The following is a 25,154-nucleotide window of genomic DNA, read 5'->3' as shown; positions in this document are numbered from 1 at the left end:
GAAGAATCATCTCCCTGCCCAGGGTTTTAAGGACTGAAGTTTACTCTCAGCATCAAGAAAGATATGGCTTCTGCAGCTGTAGATATGGCTTAGCAGTTAAGAACACCTGTTGTTCTCATAGAGGACTTGGGTTTGGTTCCTAAGACCCAAATGGTAGCTCATAGTCATCTGTAGCTCCAATTCCAGGGATCTGGCACCCACCCTTCTCTGGCTTCCATGGGCACCAGGCACACACACACACACACACACACACACACACACACACACACACACACACACACAATACATGTAGGTAAACACTTATTTATACACATAAAGTAAATCTCAAAAGAAAGAAAGATATGATTCTTGATTCCATCTTCGCGATAGTAGCTTTGGCGTCTGCAGGTTAGTCGCCAACATGCAGCTCTTTGTACTCGCCCAGGAACTACACACTCTCAAGGTGACAGGCCAAGAGACAGTCACCCAGATCAAAGCTCACATGGCCTCACTGGAAGGCATTTCCCCCGAAGATCAAGTCGTGCTTCTGGCTGGCTCGCTGCTGGAGGATGAGGCCACCCTAGGCCAGTGTTGCATAGAGGCCCTGACCACTCTGGAAGTAGTCGGTGGCATGCTGGGAGATAAAGTTCATGGTTCCTTGACTTGTGCTGGAAAAGTGAGAGGTCAGACTCCCAGGGTGGCCAAACAGGAGAAGAAAAAGAAGAAGACGGGTTGGGCCAAGTGGTGAATGCAGTACAACCTTCGCTTTGTAAACGTCGTGCCAATTTTTGGCAAGAAGGGCTCCAATGCTAATTCCTAAGTCCTATTGTGATTCTGGCACTCCAATAAAGCCACTTTGACCGAAAAAAGAAAAAAAGATATGGCTTCTAATTTACATAAAACATTTGTGATCAAATATATAGCAAAACTTTTGCTCTAATCACAAAACTTGTCTGGTGGCCAACTAATCAAAGGAGGGGAGTTAGTTAAAAGTCACTGTAAAGATGGAGCATGAGACTATATGAAAAAAAAAAAGAAGAAAATAGTGGCAGTATGGATGACAGACCCTGGAAGCTGGCAAGGGGACTGCAGTCCTCATGTCCTTGGCCATTCTGCCAACACTCATGGGAGGGCTTACCTCTGTGCTACACTGTCTTAGAGCTGATGTCCAGCAGAGAAGAGGACAAGCCTTCCTCTCCTTGGGAACCTGCCATTTTGATGGAGGAGAGGGAACACAGATAAACTACGTATGAGATGAGGTAGTAGGCAGAATCAAAAGGTACTGAAGCCCTTGCCCTGCGTGCCAGAATGGTCTTCAAGGGAAACAGATCTTTACAGGTGTTCTCCGGTTATACTGACACCGTTAAGGTTAGCCCAATCCAACATGACAGGCGTCCCGAGAACAGAAGAGAGAAAATGCCATGCAACGATGGCGACAGGTGAGTGTTGAGGACTGCCAAGAGGAGCAGACAGTTAGAGGAAAGCAGGAAGCAGAGGCTGGTTCTCACTGTACAACCTTCTGAGACAGGAGCGTCATCTGCTGACATCTTGATACCAGACTTCCCCCTCTCCAGAACTGGAAGGAACAAACTTGTTTTCTGGGCACCTGATTGGTAAATCGGGGAAAGAAACACGGAAGCTGAGGACAAAGTCTGCAATTTAAGCAGAACCACTCGGAAGTCATGACGATGTGAAAAGGGGATAGGAGGAAGCATGTGTATGTCTGGGGAAGACCTCCCAAGTAGCTATAAGAGCCAGTGTAACAGCTCCAGGGGGCGGGAAAGTAAAGTATAAAAGGTTAGCAAGGCTGTTACTTGGAGGAAAGAAAAAGCAAGCCTCTGTAAGATTTTGAGGAGATAGATGATCTGATTTCTTAAAGCAGTAACAATTTAACATGGCATGCATACATGTCTGGACACAAATGCGGAAGAATCACTTAAAGAACCAAAAAAAAAAAAAAAAAGAAAAAAGAAAAAAAAAGAGGGGGAGCAAAGGATGGGCTACGGCAAACCATCTGGGAGGCACAATTTAAAAACAGCCCGAAGGTCGGGCGTTGGTGGCGCACGCCTTTAATCCCAGCACTCGGGAGGCAGAGGCAGGCGGATCTCTGTGAGTTCCAGGCCAGCCGGGTCTACAGAGTGAGTTCCAGGACAGCCTCCAAAACAATACAGAGAAACCTTGTCTCGAACAACCAAAATAAATAAATAAATAAAAAATAAATAAAAACAGACCGAAGATAGAGGTGGTTGGAAGGACCAAGGAGAGCATAGGTGATAGTTTGGTTTTGGATGCTCCTGGCAGCAGTAGAGCCAATAGGGCAGAGGGATGGAGGGGAAGAGGACAAGGATTTGAAGGATTTTCTTTGATCCGTTAAAACTGAGTTCCAAGCTGAGGACTGTTTTTCTTTCTTGTAGTATTTAACCTAACACCACCCACTCTCTTTGGGACAGGGTTTGTTTGTTTGATTCAGGTTGGCTTGTACTGTCTGCAATCCTCCTAAGTGCTGGAATTACTGGCATGCACCACTGCACACCGCTTAATGGCAGGTTCTAATCACTGGCTGTGATGGCCACATAGACAGGCGGCCAGAAAACGACCAGAGACTTTCATTCATATTCACGCCACTGACCAAAGGAACTAAGCACGCACTCCGGCCGGTCCACGTTGGTGCAGTTTTAGAAACTGCTCCGTGGTATCGACTATCAAAAAACAGAGGAGCCTGGATACTAGCGGGCCCGAGCTCAGCTCGAGCAGACAGCCAGCATCTACCGGGCTCCTGCCAGGCTCGCCCCGCACATCAAACGCACCGGGCGCTAGCCCTGCTTCCTATTTGGCCGGCCGCGTGGCCCGTGGCGCATCCCAAACCCGCGTACTGGTAGGGCGCTCGGGGGCAGCGGTGGGCCACGCGGGTCCCGGAGGCCAGGCTCTGCCCGGGTCACTTGACTGTACAGAATGGACAAGCAGACGTCCGTCCGGAGTGCGGCGGCTGGCCCCGCAATGCCCGTCCCACGCCACCGCAGCAGCGGTTTCGTTTTCCCAACCGGCACGGAAACTTCCACCCGGCGGCCCGGTGTCCTCTGCGCACGCGCCATTTGGCGCGGCCCCGCCCACCCGGCTCTGGCCCCGCCGCACCCCGCCCCCTCCGGCCCCGCCCTGTCTGTCTGGTCTGCGGGCGCCCGCGCCCGAGTCTCCCGGCCGCCGCCCAGAGCGCGCAGCGCGCAGGCGCGGTAACCAAGGCGGCGCTGCCTGGTGAGGATTTGAAATCCCCGCGCGTGCGCACTGCGCCGCGGCCCGCGAGGGAGGCCGCGCCTCCGCCCCACCGCCCCCGCGCCGCCTCCCCGCCCCTCATTGGAGCGGAGGCGGCGGCCCCCGTCCCTCCCCGCGCCCGGCCGCCGCCGAGGGCGTCTTTCCGCTGCCGCGCCGCGCCGCGCCGTGCAGCGCCGCAGGAGCACCGTGACTGACGGCCGCGCGGACGGACGGACGGACGGCCCGGCGCTCTGGGCCCGCCCCCCTCGGTCGGTCGCCGCCCCTCCGATGGCCTCTCCTCGCCGCCCGCACGCAACGCCGCCGCCGCGGCCCCCCTCGCCCTCCCCGCGCCTCCTGAGCCGCCCGGACCGCAGCTGCGCCGCGCGCCCCACCGAGCGCCGCCCGCGCCCACCCGCGCGCACCCGGAGCGCGGCTCAGGCCCGTCCGTCCCTCTGTCCGTCCCTCCGTCCGTCCGCCCGCGCGGCCGGCCCGGGGCGCGGCGGGGGCGGGGCGGGGCGCGGCGGGCCCCGCGGGGGCGGCGCGTGGATGGATCCGCGCGTGGCCTGGATCCAGCCCGAGCAGAAGGGGCCGGCCAATGCCCTGTGGATGCAGATCTGGGAGACCTCGCAGGGCGTGGGCCGCGGCGGCTCCGGCTTCGCGTCCTACTTCTGTCTCAACTCGCCGGCTCTGGACACGGCGGCCGCGCCCGGGGCTGCGGGACGCGCGGCTGCAGCAGCAGCAGCAGCAGGAGGAGGAGGAGGAGGAGGCCCGGGGCCGGCGTCCTCCGCGTCGCCCCCTCCGCCTGCGCCCGGCCCCACCGCGCTGCCCCCGGCTCTGCTGACGGCGCTCGGGCCCGCGGCTGACGGCGCGCGGCGCCTGCACAAGTCCCCGTCGCTGTCGTCGTCGTCGTCGTCTTCGTCTTCGTCCAACGCCGAGTCCGGCACCGAGAGCCCCGGCTGCTCGTCGTCGTCCTCCAGCAGCGCCTCGCTCAGCCGTGCGAGCGCCGGCCGCACCTTCTTCAGCTTCGCCGACGGCGCGGCCCACGCGCACCCGGGCCCACGCGGCCCCACGCCCGCCGGCTCGCCGCCGCAGCACCAGTTCCACCCGGGCCGGCGGAAACGGGAGAACAAGGCCAGCACGTACGGCCTCAACTACCTGCTGTCGGGCAGCCGTGCGGCCACGCTGAGCGGAGGGGGCGGCCCCGGGGCCCAGGCGGCGAGGCCCGGCACGCCGTGGAAGAGCCGCTCGTACAGCCCGGGCATCCAGGGGTGAGTGCGCCCGCGGGCACTTAAAAAACGAAAAACCAACTGGGTTAGGACGAGACCTACCAGGCCCGGGATTGACAGTTCGGGATGGAGGCCTGGGGATTGACGGGATAGCCATTCTCAGCTTCCTCCCCTCCAGGGCAGGGAAGCCAGGGGAGTGTGCTTGTTCTGACTGGAGCTTACCAGCTTGTTCTTTGATCTAAGTTAAATCGTGTATTTGAGTGGAGTCGTGTTGAAGGTAATTTTTTTCCTTCCTTTTTTAAGACAGTAGGTTTTTTGGTAGTGATGCAGCTTAACCATGAGGTGAGATTTAGAAGTGGGGTGGTGTGTGTGTGTGTGTGTGTGTGTGTGTGTGTGTGTGTGTGTGTGTGTGTGTAGGTTACCTAGTACGTTTTAATTCTGGGCAAACATTAACAGAGCATCATCACCTGGGGATTCTAAAAAGCTGTCTAAGAGCACTCAGAATTTGCCCCTGTGTACTCACAGGAAGGTGTCATTTTCATTTAAAAATTTTCCACACATCCCAGAGGACCTTAGGGTTTAATGTCCCCAGTGACAGGAAGGTGGGGGATGTTGCTCTTGTGTGAAACTATTCATTCAACCCATTGGCTTTTCTGAGCAACAAAATATTCGTTTGCGTTTAAGACTGGTGAGGTGAGCATGGCTTGCCTCAGTTTCTGCAGATCTAAAAGGCATAGAGCCCTCCTCCCCCTCCCCCAGGCCTTCTCAGGGAGCTAGACCTGCTGAAGACCCGATTTATGTTGGCTCCAATGGTTGCTAGATCCTGAGACTCCTTTAAGGAAACTTCTTAGGGGGGTGTTGCCTTTTGAGGTGTGACCCGCAACACTGATACTTTTTAAAGGGAGTGTGTGTTACATTGTAATGGTTGCCGCCCTGCAACTTGTTTCACCTGGTTGAGTTGGGAGCCTTGAGCCTGCCCTACAGACCCAGGAGGAACCTAGTTTCTTCTGCTGGTTCCCTATAGTGCTTGCTGGTAGAACTTTCCCAGGCAGGTGTTCAAGGAACAGATTGTGTGTGTGGCCGTGGTCCTGAAGAAGGTTTCCAGACTGTTACATAACTGTAATGGAAATGGTGTCTCTGTTGTAAGATGGGGCTTGACCCCTGACAGTTCCGCTTGTGTAGTGAAGCATTGCCAGTGTTGTCTGCCCCTCAGCAATAGCTGTGGCTCTTGAAGTGGTCCCGATGGTGGTTTGTAAGCTGCCCAGCCTCTGTACGTTCTCCTGGGCTTTTGTTAGCATGTGGGCCAGGTGTGTTTCTAGAGTCTGGGATGGAGTTGGGGTGGTGACATGTAGTCTGGTTGATCCCCTAGACGTGGTCCCTTCTTTGAGTGCCTCTTCCTGGTCTACTTGAGCATTGCTGCCTAGGCGTTCATACTTGGCTCCTCTCACCCTTTCTCCCCAGCCCAGTCCTCGATCAGATGCTGTCCCCTGGGCCTGGGTGTCTCTTCATACTTTTAGCACATTGGAATAGGCTCTGGTGGAGGCTGTCCGAGCAGTCCTAGACTGGTGTCTTCTGTCACTGTGGCCTAGCCTGTGTCATTGGTCAGCATTGTCAGTGGGATGAGGGGCTACCGGTTCCCAACTCCCAGAAGACTCCCTCTGTCCCTCCTTCCCCTCTCCTTCCCCCAACTCTTCTCCACCTGCAAGAGAGATGTATGCCTGAACTCAGTGGTGCTTGGGCTCTGTTCCTCAGCTCCCCCTTTGCTCACCTTAGGCACTGTGTGGTGTAAGTCACTGAACCAGCTAAGATGTTGGCGTTGATCCTCGCTGGACCAGGAGTTGCTGCCCACATCTCTTTCCTGTGCCTGGTGACTTTTCCTTGTTTGTCTGAGGTGGCATGTGTCATGATTTTGTTGGGTGGTGAATCCTGGAGGAGGAGCCTTCTAGCTAGTTTGGCCTGCCTGGGAGGGCAAGGTACCTCTGTGTAGTTCCGCTGTGACTGATCTTTCAGAGAGGCTGGGGAGAAGCTGGTGAATCAGGAGAGCCGTAAAACTGGCCTGTGTGTTAGGATTAAAGGTGGTCCCATCATTGATTGTTTCCATGTGGCTGGTTGGTCTTATGTGAACTGACCTTGGGACGGCAAGAAAGAGACCTGCCTGAATCTCGTATGGTACGCCAGCTTGTCTGGAGTGATGTGTGGGCCAGCACCAAGCCTTTTGTGGTTTAGCAGGAGACAGAACTTAGGTCAAGTGTTGGCTTAAGTGTGGCCCAGTTAACAGTGAGGGGCCAGTTAGTGGCGGGCTGCTAAGCGTTGTTTCTAGTCTTGGGGTGTGCCTCTCAGGAAACTGCAGACCTCAAGAAAGGACGAGTGGTTTTTCTGGTGGGTGAGAGAGAGTCTGCAGCTCCTGCTGAACCCAGCTGGGTCTCTGCCTGGCAGACACGTGCCACCTGCAACATTCATCCCTTTTCTGGGAGGTGTCTGCCCTTGGACACTGCTTGCTGGCCCAGGGTTTGTGGGACTACTAACCTGCTCTCCACCTCGGGGAGGAGGAAGAGGAAGGAGGTGAGTGAGTGCAGGGTTAGTGCATGGGCTTGGAGAGTAGAGAAGTGTGTCCTGGCATGAGAGTGCCCTGGGCACAGGGTTAAGCTGAACTCGGAGACCTTTGTTTAGGACATGGCGTATGCATCCTAGAGATAGGGGCAGGTGTGGACGAGCTCAGTGCTCCCCTAGGACGTTTGCTGTTGTCGGTCTCAGTGGCTTCAGAAGCTTCAGGGAAGGTGAAGAAGTCCTCCAAGTGAGAGTGTGGCGAGCGTGGTCCTCATGCCTTTAGCCAAACCCTCACCGGCGTCCTCCGGCAGGAGTGCAGTTGCACATGGGAAGGCCTTGGCATACACCTGCAGCCCGTGACCTGAGTTCTCTCTGTGAAGGTTGTGCCCTCCAGGGGTGCCTGCAGTGGCAGTGGTCATGTGCAGTTTCCTTGCAGCTCTCTTCATCATGGTTAATCTTTTCATGTGTTCTGTGCCCTCGGTGATAGGACTCCACTGTCCATCTGAAGCCGGAGAAGTGTCCGGTGTCGGCAGTTACAGCATGGCTGTGGTTGTGCTCACAGGGCTCCGTGCACTGTCTGCTGTGTTCTTGCGAGGGACTCAGAGCTTGATGGAGCAGCCAGGTTCCCTCTTCCTGCAGGGCTCCTGCCTGCTTTGACAGAATTAGTGGACCCTTTCCTCAGAGCATCCTCAGGAGGCTCCACGGGGAAGGCACAGGTGAGGGCCCCATGGGGTGCACTGCGGGACACAGGTGTAGTCACCATTGTCACCTTTATCTCCTTCCCTGCTTCCTGTGAATATCAGGGCATGCACAGGAATTTGTAAGCCCGGCTTCTGCAGGTAACAGTCCCCGTGGCCATGCTTTATGATTTCTGTCACAGAGATGGTCATGGTGGAAGAGAAGGTGAGAATGGTCAATGGCACGGATGCTTTGAGACATGCTGGCCATATTAACTCCTGCGTGACACTTCTCCAGTTTAGTGGCCTCATTGTTGACCATGTTCCCATGGCTAGTCTCCACATGGACACGGGAAGGCTCGTGCAGGTGCTGCTAGGGCTGCTGGGGGAGTCCTGGAGAACCACTGAGCCACGTGCCTGTCACTGGTGAACCATGGCTTCCTCAGGTTGGAGAGCTGATGCTGGAGAAGGCTACTCAGGACGACAAGAGCAGTCTATTTTTTGGATTAGAATATTAAGCAGGCTGGCACAGTCCTTTGGAAAAATGAGAGGCCCTAGGTTTGGTTCCTACCACCAAGGTGAAAAGAGATAGACTGGGAGGGGAGAGACAAAAATAAAAACGGAAGCCTTGAGTGATTTTTAAACAAAAGTGTCTTAGTATCCATGCTGTGGAAGTTAGAGACAGTCCTGGTGTCTTGCTGCCATGGTCTTTGGATGAAAAAGCAGTACTGTTTTCACTGTAGGAACAAAACGTTTGTGGCTTAAAGTATTTTTAAGTAAACTTAAAATTTTTTCTTACTTTATATATTTATTTTTGAATTTTGTTTATGTGCCTGTGTGAGTTTATGTGTATCATGCATGCAAGCATTCAGGTGTCCACAGTCGCCAGAAGAGACCATTGAATTCCCCTGGAACTGTAGTTACTGGCAATTGTGGCCAACCGGATGTGGGTGTTGGGAGAACCTGGGTTCTCTGAAAGAGCAGCTCTTAACTGCTAGGCTGTTTGTCTAGCTCCTTAAGTAGACATAAAAGAAAAAATACATTAACTTTAAAGCTTGTGCTTCAAAGTCTTGGATAGTTTTGATCATAAATGTGAGCTTTTGGATATCATCTTTTTTTTTATTGTTTTGTTTTTTGTTTTCTGAGACAGAATTTCTCTGTGTAATAGCCCTAGCTGTCCTGGAACTCACTCTGTAGACCAGACTGGCCTCAAACTCACAGAGATCCACTTGCTTCTGCCTCCTGAGTGCTGGGATTAAAGGCATGTGCCATCACCGCCTGGCCTTGGTTATATCATCTTTGAAGTATCCATACAGAAGTGACCTTTGGGAACAGGGTACAGTGTACCTGGGACAGTAAGAGACTGTGTCTTTGTGAGGTGCTATGGCGTGGAGTCAGATCTTCAGGTTTTGAAGGAAAAGAGTTGTAGTTACAGAGTAATCCAAGATACTTCAGTTCAGAGACTTGCTTTGATGATGCAACCAGAATTAAAGCTCCAGGAGTGACCACCCTTCCCAGGAGCTATCCCTAGAGCTTGCGATGGGCCAGTGTTGCTCCGATGAGGCTTCAAGCCCCCAAGATGCCTTAAACCCTGATGTCTCTTGCCAGTTAGAGGAGGCCCTTCCCTCCAAGGGCTCATGTGACTGGGTAGACCATGTGTGATCCACAGACTATTTGATAAGAAGCACAGGTTCGGGCATTGGGCACTGTTTAGTGGGGAGACAGCACTGCTGTGGGAAGAGGAGGCCATGGTTGTCTTGTCCACACTGTATCCTCTGCTTGGACATCAGTCCTTTGCAATGACTCTTGCATATTGCCAATTCTGTCCTCGGACTTGACTGTCACCCCTGAAGTTGGGCTAGGAGATGACAAGAGCAATGTGACTTTCTGTGTCTCTTCTTTAGTCTCTCATTTTTAAAAAGAAAGTTTACAGAGGACCTATGTGGTTGCACAGAAACTATGACTGAAAAGTCCCGGTCATGAGGTGTCCTGCACTGGTCAGATTGACTTGGTGACCCATCTAAGTTGCCGCCTGATAATTACAAAGTTGCCCATCATTGTTTTGTGGAAGATGTGGGCAACACCTGATCTGCAATCAGGTTGATGGGAATTGTGGCTTGCCTAGGGCCTCAGTTGCAGAACATGTGCCACCTCCTGGAAGAGGAGGAAGACCCCTCACAATTCTTGCCTTGTCCCTTCGTGAGCTCACATCTGGGTGTTCAGTTCCTGTAAAGTTAGCTTCCGCTGTCTCAGCCTGTGCTCTGGAGTTAGCTTCTGCTAACCCTGGACTGCACTCCCAGCGCCAAAGACATACAAGTAAGACGCAGAGGACAAGTAGACTTTGTGTGCAGAAGTGAAGGAAACTTTAGTTGTTTGTCTAGGCGTTTTAAAGATTTGACTGTGAATTCTGCAGTGATTTTAAATGCCAAACCGTGCTTTAGTTTGTCTCTGGAAGTGTGGCTAAGGCCTGCCGCACAGGATAAAAACATTCACAAGCACACAGGATGAAACATTCGTAGAACAGTCTCATGTTGCATCTGAAAGGCATTCCTGCTCGGTTGTAACATTTTTCTTTTTAAAACATTGATACGGATGGAAAAGTTAGAAAACCTGGCTAAGTTTGGAGGCAGGTGGGTTTCTCCAGAGCTTTACCCTTCCTAGCTCCCAGGCAGGACCAGCTAGTCTGGAGCACTTGCAGGGTCCCGGTGAAAGAGACGCCCTTGTTCCAGTAGCTCGACTTTGCCTTTGCCTTTCTACAGATGCTGCTTCCCATAACTCTGGGTTTTCCGTGTTTGTTTCCTGAGGGACAACAGTGGGTATAACCTTCTAGTTCTAGTCCTGGGAAATCCAAAGTTGAATTATTCCGTTTTTACCTGAATTTGTCTCCCACATTGGGAGGCATGCACTTGACTTTGAGAACATGCTGCTTTAGTCCTGCTTCCATGGTCTGGTTCTGACTAGTTTCACCTGGGTTCTAATTCCCACACCTCAGTTTCCCCACCTGAGAAGTAGAGCCTGTGCATGTACCTCTAGCAGTCAGAGAACTCAGAGCTGGTCTGCATGTGTGAGAAAGACTGCTCCTTCCCCCTTTCCTCTCCTCAGGAAATAGAAACCCAAATGGGCTTCTTGTTGCCAACAGGAAAAGCCTTCCTCTTTATTTATTTATTTATTTATTTATTTATTTATTTATTTATTTATTTATTGTAAGTAGGCAAAACTACAGACCCAAAGCTCCAAGTCTTAGAGAGTAGAGAAGGGTGTGGGCTCAGCTGAGACCACTGTTAACGTGGATAGCTACCCCGCCCCCAAGAAATCCTTGTATTTTAATTGCAGACAGCACCTGAGTGAGTGTGTGTGTGTGTGTGTGTGTGTGTGTGTGTGTGTGTGTGTGTGTGGTGTGGTGTGGTGTTACTGGTGGTTGGTGGATTATGAGTTCTTACTCTTGTGCCCAGAGTGGAAGTGTGAGTGGCAGGAGATGATTTTTACTCTCAGTTCTTTGCTGCTTCCTACACTGTGGACTTGTATGGATGTCACAGCAGTGGGCCGGGGAGCCAGAGCAGCACAGGTGGCAGAACCCTATGCAGAGGAGGGCATACTGTGTCTGTCCTGGGTAATGGCCACTGGCATGTGTGCTAGCCAGCACTGAGAGGGTGGCCAGTGCAGGCGGAAAACTGAGTTGGAATTTAATTTATTGATTTGTTTTGTGCAGTTGGGAATCAAGTTGGGCCCCTTGAGCCTGCAAGGCAGACACTGTTCTAGTGAGCAGCCTCCTGGCTCCTTACTTAATTTTAGTTAAAGTTTAAATGGCCTTTGTTTGGACAGTGCTGACTTTGTGCAACTTTACATTCTGTTTGAAATCAGTTGCCGAAATAAAGTGAAACTCAACAGCAGTAAAAACTGTGTTGCTCAGCAAGTTGCTATGGAGAAAGCTCTAGAAATCATGTTTCTGAGTTTCCAATGCAAATCTTTTACGAAAGACTGATAATTTTCATGACTCAAGCAGCATGGAGTAGGAGAGTGCAGCACAGAGCAAGTTTGAGGGTGGAGTACCTCCAGCCTAGCGTGCAGAAGATGTGATGGCTGTTGGTGTTACTGACAGCCTTTGAGGTCTCCCCCAGTCTCAGCTTCCGCCAACATCTCCCTGCAGTTCCTGTATGCCGGTTCTTGGAGGTTAGTGAGCCCTGCTCCACTTTCCTCCTTGACTCCCAGGTTCACAGCCACAAATAAGCTCTCTTCCTTGTGTTTTACAGACACAAACATGCTAGGCAAGCTGGAAGATAAGTTCATGAGGGGCCTTTACTGTCCGGAGGATTGCCTTTCCCAATGAGAACGGGCAGATTTGGACCCCGCCTGGGTTCCTCTTGTGTGGGTGCTTGGCTGCAGGGGGCAGAGGAAGCCCTTTGGGACTGGATCTTGCTTCCCAGGCTGTCTTCAAGGATGAGTTCTAGGCAAGGTGGAGAAGCTGTGGGGTGCTGAGTTGCAGACTCTCCATTCTGCTGGAGAAGCAGGGTATCCTGTACTCCTTCCTCCGCAACAGCTCACTTTAACAGGATGAGAGAAATTTTCGAGAGACCCATAGATCTTGTCCAAGTGTCACCTAGGAAGTGATAGAACTGGGCCCAGACTGGCTTCTTGCCTGGAGAGTTCATGTCCTTCATCAGTGCCTTCCAGAGGGCAGGGGGCACTTGAATCCAGAGCCAGAAGCTTGATTTGGTGAAATGGCAGAGACAAGAGGTATGGTGACGTGCAATGAGAGTGTTTTGGTCACAGGCATCTTCTCTAAATTTAATTCTAAAAAGTGAGAAACAACTCTGATACGGTGTCCAGAAGGGGAAAGAGTGCTTGGCATGGCCTACGGAATACGAGGGAGTTCTGAGTACAGCTACCAGCTAGCTCATGACTCAGTTTCCAGAAGTAGGGTAGCTAGAAGGCAGGTCACAGCCCTGACTTGACACTCTGAACTAGAGTGGGCTTGGTGTAGGGCTGCTGGAAACAGCTTGTAGGGTGAGTGAGGAAGACTCTGCAGCTGGGAGGTCTTTGCTTAGCTGTGGGCTCTGCCTCTGTCTCTCCCTTTGTTCCCACCTGGCATGCCGGCTGTACCAGCCAGTTAGAATTGTTACTGGCTTTGCTGACCCACACCTGGGCCAGGCCTGCGTCTGTCGTCCCTTTATCCAGTGTTTCCTGTTGCCCTTTAGGGCGCTCCCAGGAGGCATGGCACTCAGCTAAGTGGTCCACCCAGAGTAGCACAGCCGGTAGGGCCAGGCTGTCAGTGGAGCCCAGGCCCTGCGATTCCTGGCTCATTTGTCAACTGGGAACAGTGTAGAGGGTGAGCAACGAGAGAGGTGAGGTGGACAGGAGCAATACCTATGAGTCCTGGGCTCTGGCTCCCCTGGAGAGAGGCCAGATGCCTCCATGACTCTGCCTGGCTTCTGAGGACAGGGCTTTGAGTATCCCCGAGGAATGTTAAGCGAAGCTTCTCACAAATCTCACAGCAAGACCTGGAGCTACACTCACCTAGCTAGAGAGTGGCCTCCTTCCTTGCTACCCAGTTTACAGATGATCTCTCAGAGCATTTATGCCCATCCATTTAGTCATCCAATTTTGAGAGAGGGGTAGCCATCGCTGACCTCAAAAGCTGGGGCCATTCTTCTGCCTTAGCGTCCTGGCTGCTGGGATTACAAATCTGAGCCACCATATGTGGCACCAGTTTTAAAATAATGACGTTTGTGAAGCTGGCTCATTTTCTGAAGTGGGGGCTTTGAAGTAACTCGGTCCCATCACCTGGAAACGGCCAGGGTAATTAGGTGACCATGCCTGTAAGTGGTAGTCTCTGAGATCCTGTGCATTGTACTTGGAGCTGTCAGCAGCCGACTCAGCAGAACCATCTTCATTTAAGCTTTGGTAAGAGACGGGCAGTTTCTGATAGAAACACAGGCTTCTAAGAGCAGCCGCAGAAGCAAAGAATGTAAACTGATGATGTTAACAAAGCACTGATTTACTCTGTGTGGATTGAGAAGTCAGCCCTTGGGTGTCTTCCCGCCCCCTGATGGCACACAAGGCATTGCTGTGAGTTTGCTATGCTCACTAACAGTTGTTGAGCCCTTACTGAGCCAGTGTCCCAGGACCTGCCTGTCAGTTCTAGGCAGACTCCAAGTTGCTGTCTTGTGTGTTCTCATTAGCTCAGCAGGATCAGCCCTGCTTCCCAAGGCATCTATGTCTTCTGGCGGGGTTCTGGGTTACCCTGCTCTGACCCTGTGTCTGGGGTTTTTGCTTGGGATGTGGCATGGTGGTACTTTGTACTGCACAGCAACTGCTGCCAGCTCCTTCTTGTGCAGGACTAGATGGCGTGTGTTTGAAGAGTGGATAAGGGCTGCACTGCCTGAAGGGTCACTTGCTGGCTTTCTGTCTCAGGCCACTGCCACCCTGGCACCTGTCCTCCCAGGAAGCAACTTGTCTTCTCTGGGCAGAAGACAGATACTAATTGCCCAGCTGTGCACACCTCCTTTCTGTCCAAGTAGGCCTCGCTGTGAGGCCAGTTTGTCTGGGCTCAGATGCTGTGCACTGTAGGCAGAGTAGGGAGCGGCTCTGCCATGTCCTTGCTCCTATGTTACTGGCTGGGGTGGCAGTGTCTAATGTCTGTTCATCCTTAGATGCCTGTTGTGACCCCAGACTTTTCCCTCTATTGGTGACTTACTCCGTCTGGTTTTTCCGTGGAGCAGGCAGTGAGGTGGCTTTCTCTCTGTCTTTAATTCCCCCTCTGGTTTATGCCATCTCTTTCCTACCTGCGCACAGCCTATTTTCTTCCACTGCTCGTCTTAATACTGACTTGTTGTGGGTATGTTCCTATGGAAGCAGCCCCGGCTCCCAGTCCATCTGCAGTTCTGAAAGTCTGTGCTGCAAGGATGACCATTCTGTGACCTGCTGGTACCAGAAGCTGGGCAGCAGAGGTGCAGACTGAGCCGGGGAGATGTCTGCTTTGAGTTGTTTCAGCTTTCCAGGACTCAGGCTCTTGGCTTATCCCTGGACTTCCTAGAAGGCCTAGTGGCCTCTTGTTTACAATCAGCCCCTGGGGACAGAGAGAGCTCCTGGGCTCATGCATGCTGTCTGCCCTGTGGGGATGCTCTTCCTTCCCAGGGTTGCCCTGCCTGGGGCTGCTGTTCCTGTCCAGCTGCTGCTTCCAGCTCAGCCTCAGCTCCAGCTCCTTGGACGATGGACCCTGCCAACTCATCCTGAGCCATGCAACACCAGTCTGCAGCTTTACAGCTCTTACTGCTTTACTTCCCTTCTCCACGAAGACCCTCCAGTGGAGCAGAGTGAGGGCAAGAGACTGTTTGTCTTGTCTTGCTCACTGGTCTGCAGTACCTGCTGCACAGCACAGCAGGTCCTCAGTGAATGACTGGAGCACACTGCCACACAGTAGGTCCTCAGTAAACACCTGGAGCACACTGCCACACAGCAGGTCCTCAGTGAATGACTGGAGCACACTGCCACACAGCAGGTCCTCAGTGAATACCTGGAGCACACTGCCACACAGTAGGTCCTCAGTAAACACCTGGAGCGCACTGCCACACAGTAGGTCCTCAGTAAACACCTGGAGCACACTGCCACACAGTAGGTCCTCAGTAAACACCTGGAGCACACTGCCACACAGCAGGTCCTCAGTAAACACCTGGAGCGCACTGCCACACAGCAGGTCCTCAGTGAATACCTGGAGCACACTGCCACACAGCAGGTCCTCAGTGAATGACTGGAGCACACTGCCACACAGTAGGTCCTCAGTGAACACCTGGAGCACACCGCCACACAGCAGGTCCTCAGTGAATGACTGGAGCACACTGCCACACAGCAGGTCCTCAGTGAATGACTGGAGCACACTGCCACACAGCAGGTCCTCAGTAAACACCTGGAGCACACTGCCACACAGCAGGTCCTCAGTAAACACCTGGAGCACACTGCCACACAGCAGGTCCTCAGTAAACACCTGGAGCACACTGCCACACAGCAGGTCCTCAGTGAATGACTGGAGCACACTGCCACACAGTAGGTCCTCAGTGAACACCTGAAGCACACTGCCACACAGTAGGTCCTCAGTGAATGACTGGAGCACACTGCCACACAGCAGGTCCTCAGTGAATGACTGGAGCACACTGCCACACAGTAGGTCCTCAGTGAATGACTGGAGCGCAGGTCACTTCTGCTTTCTGTACTGAATGTTGGCAGAAACCTTTGGTTATTTTCTTCCCCTCTCTCTTAATTCCTGTCCTTTCTTTCTGTATTTTCTGGTAATTTTCCACTCTGATAGAGTCCCCTTTTTCTTACAAGGTTCTTTTTTGTCATCTTGTGTCTTGGCTAGGGGCATGACTGCAGTGGGGCTGTGTGCAGAGTGGATGACAGTGATGCCAGGGCACTCACTACTCAGTGACCAGTATCACACAGGAGAGGTCTCAGCAGAGCTCGGACAGCGTGACGTTTCTTTCCCCAAGTCTGAATGCATCTGCAGAGCTAGTCTGCAGTTTCTGGTCTTGTGCCTCTAAGGAGGCTGGGCAGCTGGGCTGTTGGGGTGGGGTTTGATCAGTCTCTTACTCCTACCCAGCTCTCTGTTCAGTGCATGGAATTGTGGGACAGGTTTTAAGGGACTCTGGCTTTGCAGGTGGGGTGAGGACCATCTGGAATGACTTCCTATAGTAGAAAGACCTGAGAGGAGCCTAATCCAAAACACCTGCAGAATGTGTCTTCCCAGCCAGAGGGAAACACACTAGATTAGCTTTAAGGTAGAGGCTATGAGGTGGGTGTTGATGGAGATGCAGGCCTAAGGGTGAGTGCCTTCTGCTTGACTTTGGTGTGCCACTGGCCAGAGTGGTAAAGCTAGGGTTCTGTTAGTGTTCTGGGGATCAGGATTATAAAAGCAAGAACTCACTGAAGAAAATTTAAAAGGCTACCAAAAGAAACTACCCTTCATTCCATTACTGTTGACCCAAGTGCGTTTCTATTTTATAGTAGCTTTACTCTTGTAACAAATGTGTTATTCTGTACTTGCTTGTTACAGTCTAGTTCTTGGTAAGCATTTCTTACCATCATAATTGTATGTTGTTTGTTTCCTAAGTTATTGGAAATCACACACTATACCCTTTTTGTGAAAGGGTTGCTCTGAGGTGGTATTTCTAAGCAAGGTGGGTGCCTGTTTGTTTGTTTGCTCCAGTAACCCATGACATGAAGGGGAACCCAGGTTTGCCCTCAAATTCAGTGCATTCATCGTGCTGAGTGCCAGTCCCACTCCGATTTGATTTCAGTATGCTCAGTGCTAAGCATTGGAGCTGGGTTCATTTGGCCCAGGACTCACCAGACTTCTTTGTGGACACTGAGGGACTGCCGCCATGGCAGCTCTGCCAGCACTGGCAGATTCTCTAGTTAAACTCTTTCTCCGTGGTGTACCTACTGTAAAGGCTAAGCTCACTCTGCCTTCTGAGAAGGAAAGAAGCCTGCCTAGTGGTTCCCGGGCTTTTGCAGTACCCTTGAGTTTCCTCTTCCTGGGCAAGCAACAGTCTTGAATCACCGAGTGCACATGGCATCTCTTATGATCCCTTGGCTAGGCTCTGAAAGGTTCTTAGACATCTGTCTGTTCAAAGTCCAGACTGACAACATTGATCACAAAGCTGCAGAGCCCTCCCTTGCCTCTCTTGTGCATACTAGTTGGTGTTAACCTGTTGCCTCTCTTGTGCATACTAGTTGGTGTTAACCTGTTGCCTCTCTTGTGCATACTAGTTGGTGTTAACCTGTTGCCTCTCTTGTGCATACTAGTTGGTGTTAACCTGTTGCCTCTCTTGTGTATACTAGTTGGTGTTAACCTGTTGCCTCTCTTGTGTATACTAGTTGGTGTTAACCTGTTGCCTCTCTTGTGTATACTAGTTGGTGTTAACCTGTTGCCTCTCTTGTGCATACTAGTTGGTGTTAACCTGTTGCCTCTCTTGTGTATACTAGTTGGTGTTAACCTGTTGCCTCTCTTGTGTATACTAGTTGGTGTTAACCTGTTGCCTCTCTTGTGCATACTAGTTGGTGTTAACCTGTTGCCTCTCTTGTGTATACTAGTTGGTGTTAACCTGTTGCCTCTCTTGTGCATACTAGTTGGTGTTAACCTGTTGCCTCTCTTGTGCATACTAGTTGGTGTTAACCTGTTGCCTCTCTTGTGCATACTAGTTGGTGTTAACCTGTTGCCTCTCTTGTGTATACTAGTTGGTGTTAACCTGTTGCCTCTCTTGTGTATACTAGTTGGTGTTAACCTGTTGCCTCTCTTGTGTATACTAGTTGGTGTTAACCTGTTGCCTCTCTTGTGTATACTAGTTGGTGTTAACCTTTTGCCTCTCTTGTGTATACTAGTTGGTGTTAACCTGTTGTAATTTGTTTTTACTGTCAACTTGATAGAGTCTCTTCATACGGGAATCTTAATTGAGGAATTGTTTCATCAGATAGCCTGTGGGCATGCGGGTGGAAGATGTCTCGTTACTTATGTAGGAGGGATACCCACTGTGGACAAGCCATCCCCTAGGCAGGTGGCCCTGGAGTATAGCTGAGCATGAACCTGAGTGGACTGACAAGCACCATTCCCTCTGGCTGCGATGCCCCTCAGCGATAGACTGACCTGCAAGTGCAGCTGCTTGAACCCTTCGCTCTGTCAGAGTGTTTTTATCACAGCAGTGCTTTAACCCTAGCCTCCCTTGGTGCCCCCAGGGAGTAGCTGCTGCATAGACCTTCCTTCTCTCCTTAGCTTCCTGAGACCAAGCCCTCACTCACCTCTGTAGTATAGATGTCACCCCCCACCCCTCCTCCTGCTTGTGCCTCCCCCCCCCTGTAGAAAGAAGATAAATACCAGAAAGGTTCCTGCAGCTACTCTGAGAGCAGCTAGTGGGAGTCCCACAGACACCCATGGGCCCAGTTCCAGGTTACTAACTTCCATTTATTTTGAGCCTGCAGTTAAAAAAAGCGATAGTCTGATTCAAGGTTTCCTACTTTGTTCAGATACTAGTTGCCTTGTACCATAATTAAATAAGTGATTTATAATTAATTCGTTAACTATGCTAGTTAATGATGCTTTAAAGAAGATTATTTGCCCTTGGAATAGTGGAACAATTCACTCTTTCTCCCATGAATACTTGCACTTGTCATTTGCTTAGCAGCCCATTCCTTCTGCTTAGTAAAGAGGTAGCTGCAACTCAGTGCCATGGGAATCAATTGTACTTCATCAAAGAAAGATGCAAGGGCCTTCCTGTCCTGGCTGCTCTGTGTACACTAGGTACAATAGGTGTCAACCTATTGTAGTTAGCTTTAGTTGTCAGCTTCACAGGTGTGTGTGTGTGTGTGTGTGTGTGTTTGTATCAATTAATTCCAAGTATTTTTACCAAGGTGCTGTTTTCTGACAAAATTGGGGTTTGGTCTCTCAGAAACTACTGACTTTAAAATTTATTGAGGCAGGTGGATCTGTGTGAGTTTGAGGCTAGCCCAGTCAACATAGCAAGTTTCAGATCAACCATACCTAGGCAATGAGACCATATCTGAAACCAACAACAATAAAGCCCAAAACAAAAGCTTTTGAAGAAAAAGTTGGAGGAAGGGAGAAAAAATTGACAACTGGGGAGGGAAATCAGTACTTGAAGTCAAGTGCAGGCCCTCCCATGACTCTCCAGGAGAACTGGGGACGGATAAGATGAGATGGGCTCTCCAGGTAAAGGAGTGTTAGCAGTCTCAGCTATGGACCTGCGGGGCACGAGAGCTGTGTCGAGGCAAGTTGAGAAGCCACAGTGCTAGCAGCTCACAGTTGGTGTGTTAACGCTGTGACCACATTCAAGGAGGGTCACCTATTCTTTCTATGTGTGCTCTTACACACACACATACACGCATGCACGCGCGCGCGCACACACACACACACACACACACCTGTCCCCTCTTCCCTCTCCCCCTTTATTTTGTGTTTTGCTTGCACGTAAGTCTGTGCACATCTGTCCCAGAAGAAGGCATTGGGTTTCCTGGACCTGGAGTCCAAGAGGTTAGGAGCCTCCATGTGGTGCTGGGGACAGATCCTGGCTCCTCTGCAAGAGCAACCCATGCTCTTCAGCCCTGAGCCATAGCTTCAGCGCAAGCCTATTTTTCGTTCAGTAAAGGCAGCATGTGAAGCCTGCTGTCACTCAGCATTTGGGTATTCTTCACCCATTCTTCCTGTGGCTATGCCTCAGCCATCCTTGTTGCAGGCTGTGGCTCATTTCCTTAATGCAGTGAGTGCAGTTGCTGGCCTAGGGTTGTGAACAAGGGAAGCACCTTTGGACAGCTTAGAAATCGTGCTGGTTGGGCGTGGGGAACCCAAGCTAGAAGGTCTGGGACTTGTGGAGTAGAAAAGGAGCCAGCTTTGCCCAGGCTGGAACGGCAGGAAGGCATAGGAACCAGGAACCCAGGAACCTGTTTCACCGCACTTGGATCTGCGGACATTGTTTAGGTGCAGCTCTTCACAGTGGAAACTGCCCTCTCAGGATGGCCATTGCTTTCCTTAGTCGCTGGATTTGCTGTGGAGTGATTCAGTTTGGCTTTGTAGCTGTGATCCTTTCCTCTTAAAAATAGTTCAGTGATCCAGGATCCATGTCTCTGATTTGGGTATTAAGGGAAGAAACTAATGGAACAGAAGAGACATGAGAAAATCTGGTATATTTTTCCCTCTGGTGTCGTAAGGTGGTCTTATGTAGTCCAGGCTGGCTTCAACATCCAGGTGCCGGGATTACACATGTGGGCCACCACATCCGGCCTGCCATTACCCCTTGAATGGATTTGGACTTGCAGGGAAGTGATTATAGAAGAAAACTACCTTATTTTCTATGAACGTTAATTTTCAGTAGAAAAATACACTAGACAAGTCAGCTCTCCAGTATTCTCATGATGACAACTACATCTCACCAAGAAACCCCCGGTCTGGCCATTTCCATCCTCCTCAGAATAACACAGAGTTCCCAGTTCAGGCAATGCACTGCCCAGTGCAGTCCCTGTCCTCCATGGAAGTGGAGCTGTGCCTGGCCTGTGGTCCAGAAGCCCTGCTCCACATCTGGGAGACAAGCATAATTCCCTTGGATACAATGCTCCTTTTCTTTTTTTTTTTTCTTTTTTCTTTTTTTTGGTTTTTCGAGACAGGGTTTCTCTGTATTGTTTTAGAGGCTGTCCTGGAACTCGCTCTGTAGACCAGGCTGGCCTCGAACTCACAGAGATCCGCCTGCCTCTGCCTCCTGAGTGCTGGGATTAAAGGCATGCGCCACCAACGCCTGGCTACAATGCTCCTTTTCTACAGTGTAGCAAGAGCAAATGGCGTACAGAACTTAGGATGTTCAGAGAATCCAATGCTGCACTGGTGGCAGGCACTGCCCAGAGGCTGGTGAGGAGGCCTGAGCTCTGCTGTGCTACTTTCCTGGGTCACACAGCCTGTGTTGGCGAATAAATAGCAGGCCCCAGTGTGTGAAGACACGGTTCTGTCTGTCACAGTCAGTGTTAGGCACACCTCTTTGCATTCTTTTCTGCACCTGGTGGAGGCTCCAGGATCCAGGAGGGGTGGAAGCGGTGCTCCCACCAGGCTTCCAGGTCACCTGAAGCCACGTGGTTTCTCAGCGCTGACCCTTATCTGGCAGCTGCCCATCTTCACAGGGTGGCTTTTCTCCCTGGGGCAGTGCTGACTGCAGGGCGGCTGGACAGCAGCAGGGTTAGCATCAGCTCCCGCTGGCTGTGGGATACTGTCATGCCCATGAGAGCTGGAACACGAGGCAGCCACAGGCTCGTCAGGTGTGCCCAGACACAACACTGATGCTCTAGAGCGCGTGTCTGTCAACAGCTGTTGTCAATCATCAGGTCCTGTCATCACTGACTCCCTTTTGTGGTGCCTTGGTGACCCTGCTTGCTTCCAGGAAAGGCCAACAGGAGGCTTGGCGTCTTGTCTAAACCCCTTCTCTTAGTTAGGGTTTCTCTTGCTGTGAGGAGACACCATGACCATGGCGACTTTTATAAAGGAAAACATTTAATTGAGGCTGGCTTACAGTTCAGAGGTTTAGTCATTATTGTCATGGCAGGAAGCATGGTGGCGTGAAGGCAGACGTGGTGCTGGAGAAGGAGCTGAGAGTCTGCATCTGGATCAGCAGGCAGCTGGAGGCGAATTGGTTTGAACTCCTGAGACCTCAAAGCCCACCCCCTAGTGACACACTTCCTCCAACAAGGCCACACCTTCTAATAGAGCCACTCCCTATGGACCAAGTGTTCAAAGGCATGAGTCTTAGGAGCCATTTCTACTCACACCACCACGCCCCTCATCTCAGAGGCATGGAGGCAGACTAGCAGCAGTGCCTGTTCTGAGAACACATAGCACGTGTTCTTGACTGAATTTTTCCCAGTCAATGGTAATGTTTACGTCCCGTTTGTCATGACTTCAGACAGAGTGCCTGTCCTGCCTTGCTGATAGAACCACAGCGCTGGAATCAGGACACCTGTGTTCTACTGGGTACCACTTCTTGCTCTGGGCACTGGGGCACTTGGGTAGGCTATGCCTTATTTACCTTGGAGGAATGCTAGCCACTCCCTCTTGACCCTAAGTGAATGATCATCAGACATCTGACCACACACTGTTTTACTGGTGGGGTGTTTGCTGTGGATCAGGGGAACTTGTCACCTCCCACTTGTCCTCTCTGGAGTATCAGGGAAGGTCCTCCAGGTACCTTCATCCGAGGGAGGAAGCCAGGCATGTAAGGCATGGGGAGCGGGAAAGTGACTGTATCGTGCTGTTGGTATTTCAGACATAGCTTTGAAAGGAAGATGGCTGTATCTACTGCTTTGCTAGTGAAGACTTAGAGTTTGGCCGTCGAACTCCATTGTGTGGCCACTCAGTGAGCTTTGCATGTGATTTAGTGAGCTAGCCTCAGTGTTCGCTGTGACTCTGGGCCCGTTATTTAATTGTCTTCTGTCTCTGTGTGGTCCATCTCTGAATCCTGCTCTCAGGCTGTGAATGCTGCTATCCTCTTCCTAGGGCTGCTGGGTTCCTGTGGATGTTCCTGTATCTTTCCTATCATGAGGCATCCAGTGGGAAGGTGCTTGTGTGACCCAGGATGCCCTGCTGAGGCCTTACCTTTGACTGGCTGCTGTGCTGCACTGTGTTCATTGGAAAAGGTCTTTGGTTTGCATATAGCACTCAAACTGACATTGCTTTGGCTGTATCTTTAAAGATCAGTCATAAAGACTCTAATGTTTGGTACTGACAAGAGTTCATCTGTGGAGATAAACCATACTGTGAGATTTCATGGGCTGGAAAGATGCCCCCACCGTTAAGAGCACTGGCTGTTCTTTCAGAGGACCTAGGCTTGATTCCTTGTGCCCATGTGGCAGCTCACCGCTGTCTGTAACTTTAGTTCCTGGAGATCTGATGCCCTCTTACAGCCTCTGAGAGTTCCATGTATACAAGTGGTGCACAGACATGCATGCAAGCAAAATTCCCATACACATAAAATAAATAATAATAAAATCTAAATAAGCTGGACTTTTTTGTTGCCAGAAGTTTCTGTCCAACCTGGTCCTGTTGCCCTTTGATCCCAAATAAGCACACTGGCTAATATTAATTATTAACTGTTTGGCCGATGGTGCAGGCATCTTACTGGCTAGCTCTCTCTTAATTATTAACTCATTTCTATTAATCAGTGTATCTCCACATGGTCTTGGCTTAACGGTGATGCCTGGACCTTTCTTCCTCGCAGCTACATGGCGTCTTCCTGACGACTCACTCTCTGTGTTCCTCTTCCTAGTATTCCCCTAGTCTGGTAGCCCTGCCTATACTTTCTGCCTGACTTCATCCTGCCTGTCCATTGGCCAAAACAGCTTTATTCGTCAACCAATAAGAGAAACATATATTCACAACATATAGAAGGACATCCCCCATTTTTTTTAAGTTTAATTTTTATTTTATGTGTATGGCTATTTGCTGTATGTCTGTGTACCTTGTGTGTATAGTGCCTTTGGAGGCCAGAAGAGGGCATCAGATCCTCTAGAACTAGAGTTACAAAGGATTGTAACTGGGAATCGAACCTGGGTTCCTCTGGAAGAGCAACAAGTGCTCTTAACCACTGAGACATCACTCCAGTCCCAGGAGCTGGATTCTGAGGGGCTCCAAATATATTTGATATATAGAAAAAGATAGCATTCTGCTTAATTGTAACACTCTTGTTTTTCTCTTTTATCCATCAGACTTCATGAGGAAATAATTGACTTTTATAACTTCATGTCCCCTTGTCCTGAAGAAGCAGCCATGAGAAGGGAGGTGGTGAAACGGATTGAAACTGTGGTGAAAGACCTCTGGCCAACAGCTGATGTGGGTATCTTTTTTGTCATTTCATATATACCAGTCAGTGTGAATGCCCTGTGACTATTTTGTCAGCTGCATCCCCACACACCCATGTTTCCCAGTACCCAGGGTATAGTGGCTCTCCAGGCACAGTTCTCGGCAGCGTCACCTGGATGCTGCTGAGAAAAGTACTATCCACTCTCCACTGTCAATCAACCTCTGCAGTGGTCCAGCCTTTGGTTACTCACCAATGCACAGTTGGGTGAGGACCTAAATTAGCCTAAGAAATTCATTCATATTTATATTCTCATACTCACGTATTCATCCTCTCTCCCCACTCTCATTCTTGTTTTAAAATCTCCTTAAGGTTAGAAATCTCACTCCTGCCGCCCCCCCCCCCCAGTCCTGCACTTCATAGCATGTAACGTCGTGTTTGTTTCATTAGACATTGCAAGTACAGGTAGACTATGGTGGTGCATGTCTTTAGTCCCGGCACTAAGAAGGCAGAGACTGTGAGTTTGAGGCCAGCCTAGTCTACATAGTAAGTTTCAGGATATCCAGAGCTACACAGAGAGACCCTGTCTCAAAAAACAAAGCAAAAAAACAACCCAGTGTTTGATAGTATCTCACTTTCATATGGATGAGTAAGTATCTGTGGAAATGAAGTACTTGGGTATTTGTAGTACTTGTGCAGGCAGCCTGCAGCATGCCAACTGACCAGGTAGCTAATACCCTGGCCTGGATTTTGGATGTAAACGTACAGGGAATTTTCTAGTTCATTGTAGCATTTCACCTGCTTCTTCCCCTCATGTCCAGGCTGGTTTTGTTGTTCACTCATGTTTTGCAAGGCATGATGGGAAGCCTGCTGACTTGAATGTGGGCATTGTCTTTCAGGTGCAGATATTTGGCAGCTTTAGTACAGGTCTCTATCTTCCAACAAGGTGAGTGCCACTCAGACGACTGACTGTATGCTTAGTGCTCATGGGGTAGATAGAGTCTGTGTGCATCTGAGGCTCAAAGGGCCAGCTAGAAAAGGGTTGTGAAGCACAGAGAGAAGATAGGCAGAAAGTGAATTTTAGTTTATATTAATGCTTGGCATTTCTCATGTTGCATTTAATTTCTTACGGAACAGAAATATTG

The 25,154-nt window shown here is 50.8% G+C and overlaps 2 protein-coding genes across 4 annotated transcripts in view; both read left to right on the top strand.

The window, feature by feature from the left end:
- Tent4a (terminal nucleotidyltransferase 4A) overlaps positions 1-25,154 on the top strand; it is a 45,908-nt gene that overhangs the window by 3,218 nt on the left and 17,536 nt on the right. For 2 of the 3 annotated variants that reach the window (XM_005065458.4, XM_005065457.4), the window contains exons 1-3: positions 3,757-4,493; positions 23,918-24,041; positions 24,909-24,955. In XM_005065458.4, coding sequence (XP_005065515.3) covers positions 3,772-4,493; positions 23,918-24,041; positions 24,909-24,955 — 893 coding nt within the window. In that variant the 5' untranslated portion in view covers positions 3,757-3,771. Of the gene's footprint in view, positions 1-3,756; positions 4,494-23,917; positions 24,042-24,908; positions 24,956-25,154 lie in introns of those variants that run through there. The other variant, XM_021235574.2, reaches the window with a different exon arrangement.
- Positions 324-850, top strand: LOC121144294 (ubiquitin-like protein FUBI). The gene has a single exon (XM_040757727.1). The coding sequence runs from the start codon at positions 401-403 to the stop codon at positions 725-727; it is 327 nt and encodes a 108-aa protein (XP_040613661.1). The 5' UTR covers positions 324-400; the 3' UTR covers positions 728-850.

Source organism: Mesocricetus auratus, unplaced genomic scaffold (genome assembly GCF_017639785.1).
Source record: "Mesocricetus auratus isolate SY011 unplaced genomic scaffold, BCM_Maur_2.0 Super-Scaffold_100015, whole genome shotgun sequence".
Taxonomy (NCBI): domain Eukaryota; kingdom Metazoa; phylum Chordata; class Mammalia; order Rodentia; family Cricetidae; genus Mesocricetus; species Mesocricetus auratus.
Note: the sequence above shows the minus strand (reverse complement) of the source record. Positions and strands in the feature narration are given on the sequence as shown.

Coding starts and splice junctions, on each gene's coding strand:
- LOC121144294 (XM_040757727.1), top strand. CDS start 401: ATGCAGCTCTTTGTACTCGCCCAGGAACTACACACTCTCAAGGTGACA.